At 55.1% G+C, this 6,000-nt stretch overlaps 1 protein-coding gene across 1 annotated transcript; it reads left to right on the forward strand.

Annotated features, from left to right (window-relative positions):
- Nucleotides 1-3,197: 3,197 nt before the first annotated feature.
- On the forward strand, nt 3,198-4,675 carry D7B24_006611 (uncharacterized protein; the record flags this gene model as incomplete). The annotated part of the gene is made up of 4 exons (XM_028640737.1): nt 3,198-3,839; nt 3,890-4,027; nt 4,158-4,346; nt 4,397-4,675. The coding sequence occupies 4 exons, from the start codon at nt 3,198-3,200 to the stop codon at nt 4,673-4,675; spliced, it is 1,248 nt and encodes a 415-aa protein (XP_028495123.1).
- Nucleotides 4,676-6,000: the final 1,325 nt, after the last annotated feature.

A 6,000-nucleotide genomic window follows, 5' to 3' on the forward strand; every position in this document is an offset into this window, starting at 1 on the left:
ACTACTTCGCGCCACGCGAGCCTGATTTTGCGGTTGACCATTCGACGGATGGAGCCTTGCACCCTCTTGAGCAGACACTCGAACAAGACGGGAACGAGAATTCTCACGATGAACGTAGCCGCAAACGTCGATGCCTCAGTCATCAAACAGAGGGGCTTCGACAAGGCGGCGAAGGGGACTACGAACTGGACCAATCCATGGCCAGTGGAGGGCTATTGGGCGTGCTTGATTTCTACCTCAACGCCTTTATCTTCAATGGATTAGAGGAGAGCTGTGTGAGAGCCGAGGAGGGTAATTTGGTGGACATTACGGCGCATGTCTTACTAAGTCTGCCACGAAACGGAGAGGTGAACTTCAAGCTGTTCGTCTCCTTGTCTGCGAAGGTAGGGAACGAGGTGGCACAGGCAAAGGCAGACGGGATTCGGAATCTGCGACGCAAGTTTGGTTCATGGCTCTCGGAAGCGACAGGTCTGAGACACCCCGCTAGCCTCAACCAAGGTGTTGACAACCTCCACGCAGTCGAAGCTTCCCATATAGCTGCGGCTGCTGCTGTCCAGGTATTTCCACACAAAAACGGCCTCGATAGTATGCTCCAGATGACACTCCTTCCCGATATGGGGTGGTTTTTGATGGAAAATGTATTTAGCCAGTGGGCCTAGTCCTAAGTCAAAGCCGGACTAAAGAAGCAATACATGTCATTGATGGCCACAAGGTACCCTTCCTCAATCACAGCGCTTCCATCCTTTTTACAAGGCTGAGGGTGGCGATTGACATTACCTGGCGGCCCTATCCAGATACCACCAGTTCCACTCTTCCATTCTATAGTTGTGTCCTGTTTGACAGGGCCCAATGTATCCGATTTGATCAAGGTGAATTTGTCCTGTGGTCCATGCTTGTCAGCGATTGGATGATGATCTGACAACTTTTCATTGCTTACATCCATGACTACCGTCGCTTTGTGGAGGGCCTCGACCTTCAGGTGGAAGGAACCAGTGCCTTACAACGTCAGATCAGGGTGAAAGTGAACACTTTGTCTTGTCAAAGCTGCGTCTGGGCGGGTGGGGATTCGAGGCGTTTTCGGGACGACTCGTTGACAGGTGCTGGAGTCTTCTCGCGTCAGAGTAAGGAGGGGTAACATGACCACGTGGGGGATGCGGCACTTATATTAAATAAATTGGGCAGCGATGCTTTCGTCAGGCGTCGGAGGTTTGTGGAATGGGGAGTTGGCGAAGAAGTAGAGTCATGGCGACGAAGGTCTGCGCAGAAAGAAAGGCTGCGAAGGCTGACACGATGACAGTTCGCGCAAAGGCAGATTTTCAAGCCGCAGCGTCAAAGTCAAGACTCGAGGTTCGCCTAAGGCTACCCCACATCAAGACAAGGATTCGTGATACTCCGCATGAATCATTTTCCGAAGGTTGTCGGTCAACAGTGGCGAATCAATGACTGAGTCAGACTTCGGTCTTAATCGGCTTGAGACGGCACCTGGCATTTCATGGGAAATGTGGTACATGTGACATTGTTGTGAGTGCGCTGCGCCTGGCCCTCTGGAGTTATCGTCGTCAATTCGCGGCGGTGTAGGTTCGGAATCGTCGGGTCATCGACGCGACCTGGGAGAACTTACCACACGTTAGACAAGCAACCAGCATAGTAAAAATACTCACATTGCAGCAGGGGCGCATCCGAGGTGGGATGACGGGATCAACGTTGCCAAAACACGATCAATCGAGCCCTGGCCACATCATTGGAGCCTCAACAACCCAAGGCGCTGACAATATGGAGCCTTGGTGCTGGTGCAAGGCTGTCGCGCGCTCTGCCTGGTGCGCACGGGCCTGTCGCTCGATCGTTGAGAATGAAAAGGACAGTGGGGGCGCTCCATCTGGCCGTGTCGGTGTATAGCCAATCATGGGCCCGGGCTAGTGCTTGGAGTGCACGGACTCGGTTTGTGACCAGACGGGTCGCTCCAAGGCCAGACGTCCGTACGGCCTGTGAAGCTCACGTAGAGTGGACCGTGGGGACGATCTGGGGAGATGTCGCCCCACAGCCAAGACAGCACAGATTGGCCATGCTGCAGACAATCGACAGACGACCGACAAGGATGGGTGAGCCTACGATTGCCCTGCCCTGTGGTAAACGGATGACTTCTCATTCGCTGCGCCATCGCCACCACCAGCTCGGCGGCCTTGCGCGATCCCAGAGCGTCCACGAGCCCCCCCTTTGGGCAGCCTTCCTTTTGCCGAGGGCGGTACGGAATTCGGATAGGTGCATGCTTGTACGACGGCTTCTGCATGTTGCACCCACGATTCTGCCGGTCCAAGATGCGAAACCGCTTGGCCTTCTCCTGACGAAGGTGGACGGAGGCTGGAACCACTCGTTTGACCGGACCCTCGTCCCACTTCCCAGCTGAGAAAAACTCGCCTTGAGCAGTCGAGAAACATCCCTCGTTGGGATGCGGACTCCCGTGTTTGCTCGTGTCATCATTGGTGCGGCGGCCTGCATCTTCCTCGGCTTGTACACGTTGTTCCACTCCTGCCCCTGATCCACTGACCTGCCCAACGTCCCTTTTTTCTGTCCTCCTTTTCTTCATCTATTACAAGCCTACCTTTGTTTGCAACGGCCCCTCTAAGCCTTCGTTCCATCGCTTGTCAAGCCGGTTCATCATTGAGCTTCTTGCTTGCTCTCTCATACGCGTCCAAAATGTGGTCCGATCATCCCGTCCGAACCAAACGCCTTAGCCGGGGTACAACCCCTGGCGCAAAGCTAGAGCCCGTGCACTTATCTGATGGAGGGTGCATACAGACTGGAGGGAAAAGAAATCATGCGCCGATCTGGATACACGCTCGACTGACGTGGTTTGTTGCCCTCGAAAGGCCGCGGAAGCGTTGCGGCTGCCGGCCTGGTGGCTTGCCCCTGCGGACGTCAGCCAATGATTGGCTTTGAGCCACCTCCTCAGGTACTGACCTTCCGAATCCCCGGGGGCATGGGCTTGTCAGTATCCCATAATACTTGTTGCTGACCGGTGTAAGCCGCCATGAGTGCTAATCTCGTCAACAGAGTATATAGGGCGCGTGGTCCTCCTCGCCGGCGTTCGTTATCTTGGCCTTGGCTTTTGACAAGCACCTCAGAGAGTCGTCACCCGAGAGCTTTTGTGGTCTTGTCTTGTCTTTCTGATATTCTACAGCATCAGTACTTTGTACACAATGGCGTTCTCCCCTGAGGACCACTGGTCGCAACAACAGCAGCAGCAACCGCAGCATTACTCCGGATATCCTATGATAGAGCCGTCTGTCTTCCCTCAGTACGCCCCGCAGCGGACGCAGTATGATCCCAAGACAAACCAGTATGACCCGAGGACCGTCGTCACCTCCGGTCCCCTCGTCGCCCCTCATATGGCTCCTCACTACGTGACGGCACCCGCCTATGGTGTATCACCCGTATCGAACATGGAACCTCACTTCCCCGTCCAGGCCCACTACATCTATGGCCAGTACGACCAGCCGGCGGGCCACCTGGCCATGCCTTACTCTCGCATGAGCCCCCAACAAGAGCGCCTCGGTCTCCCCATGTTGCCCCAGATTCCCCAGCAGCCCATCCAAGGACACCAGCGTCAACAACGGAGCCTTTCTGCCGCCGGGAGTGCTCCCAAGACGCCAGACCCTATGAACACGAAGGAGATCACCTACAACAAACCTGTCATGACAGACGATGTCGTCTTCACTACCCCTATCGATGTCATGATGAAGGCCCTCCAGAAGAGGAAGGACAAGGAAGACCTCGCCAGCAGCAACTCTTCAGAGGCTGGTGCCTGCAGCGTCAAGTCCGAGCCGTTTTCGCCCCATCCGGTATGTTCCATGCACCACGACGAGATTGACAGAGACTAACATTCTTCTAGTCTGCCACTGAATGCAGCCAGGAGGCCACCGACAAGGCGAAGAAATACAGGTGTCCCTACGATGGCTGCCCCAAGAGCTTCCAGCAGAGCACGCATCTGGAAACCCACAAGCGTGCTCACACTGGCGACAAGCCTTACGTAAGTGCTCCCTCGTGTTGGACGATCACAAGCCAAATCCAGACGGTCCGAGAACCGTTATTACCTCTGGCGGCATACTAACATGCACCAGAAATGCGAGTGGCATGGGTGTGGACGTCGATTTTCACAGCCTGGAAACCTCAAGACACACACCCGCCTTCACACAGGCGAGCGCCCTTTCGAGTGCGAGATGTGCGGGGCCTGCTTTGCCCAACGCGGCAACCTGACGGCACACAAGGAGACGCACAGCAAGACCAAGCCTTTCATCTGCAAGCTTGACAACTGCAACAAGTGCTTCACGACCCGAGGAAACCTCAAGGTAAATCGATCGTATCGATTTAGGATATGCTCTTCTGATGAACTGCACAGAACCACCAGAACAAGTACCACAAGGACACCATTGGTCGGCTCGTGGACTGGATCATCTCTCTTACGGACGTCGACGCGTTGTCGCCCAAAGACCGCGACCTGCTCTGGTACTTTTCCAACATCTATAAGAACAGCAACAAGGGCATCAAGGGTCGTGGCCGAGACCGCCGGGTCAGCGAGGTCCGTATGGGCAAGACGAAGCTCTCCTCGCCCGGCATGGGCCTCCCCCGATCAAAGATGCTCGACTCGTCCTTCTCCCGCCTGGGACTGGGCTTCTGAGCGACGAACATGGAATGACGAGGGGTTGTTTTGTTACAGTTTGGGTTTCTTTGGTCTGCTGGCTTTGGAGCCTCGGTGCGGCGAGAAGGGTGTACATTTGAATCGAATGAGAAGACTGAATGAATGCCTAGCTTAGTGCACACGTGCAGAAGATGCTCCCACGCTTTGTGCCTGTCTCAACTACGGTTCGACACCAACACCGGTGATGACGTCCCGCATCATGGTTTGGATCAGGTTGGCAATGTCACTCAGGCACTGCCGCGGAGAACAATGACCAAGGCTGCACTGACAGGGACTGGTCCGAAGATCTCCATGGCCTCTAGCCTCAAGAATAACGCCAGGACCTAAGTAGCGTGCGATGCTTGTTAGGATCCCTCAAGCTGCTCACTCGGGAAGTGCAAAGAGGCGGTCTCTGGCTGTCCGAAGAGGATGGCCGCCAGGAGATGCCAGAGAGGTGTGAACGCAGACTACGACTGCCGCCTCGGGCGGGCGGCCAGCACAGGCTTCGGCATCCGCACATCCAAGGAGTAGGAAGCACAGAGGTCTAGAGATCATGACCTGGAAACGAAGACAGGAGGCGGAAGGGTTGAAGGGGAATGCAAGGACCCCCAATCGACCCTTCGGCAGACCACATCTGGCGAATCATTTCGGACCTTTCCCCCTTGCACAGCGGCTGGTTCAAGGCAACCACGCCGGTGCCGCCTGCGTTAAGGTGGAGAAACGGGCGTCAACGTGCAAGTCCCTCTTAGCAGGCCCCCCTAATCCATGGGCCGCGGGAACATATAACCTACTTGGGGACCCGGAGGACCATCTTTGGCTTCTTCAGCTTCAACTCTTGCAGTTGCACTGTAGTGTGGTCCCGATGCAGATCAGAACGGTGATCTTGGCTTATCGGCCGCGGAACTCTCCTCAACCAAAGCCCCCAGTTATCATTTGTCATGTTTGTGGGTGTCAAACCGAAGACCAATGGCCTTCGTACTTCAAGCACTTCATCCATTTTCATCCCGACCTCATTCATACCGAGAGGAGTGTCAGTAGAGTCGAAGTGGCAGAAAACCTCTACAAAGAGCGGGCCACCGGGGAACCTTTCGGACTAAGTAATCGCCACAAGATCTTAAAGATAACCCATGGCCAGGGCTCCAAGGCTCATGTACACCAGTCAGACATCATCTGAAGCCGCTCGATCTGGTTACTCTTTGAACGATGCCTCTCAGCAGAAGCAGGACGCGAGGACCATTGTCACGAAGAAGGAAAACAACCACAACGAATTCATCAAACTTGGTCAAGGTGGAGAGCAAGTGTATCGAAGCCTGTGACTTCCTGGG

Source organism: Verticillium nonalfalfae (genome assembly GCF_003724135.2).
Source record: "Verticillium nonalfalfae strain VnAa140/NRRL 66861 chromosome Unknown scaffold_48, whole genome shotgun sequence".
NCBI classification, from domain to species: Eukaryota; Fungi; Ascomycota; class Sordariomycetes; order Glomerellales; family Plectosphaerellaceae; genus Verticillium; species Verticillium nonalfalfae.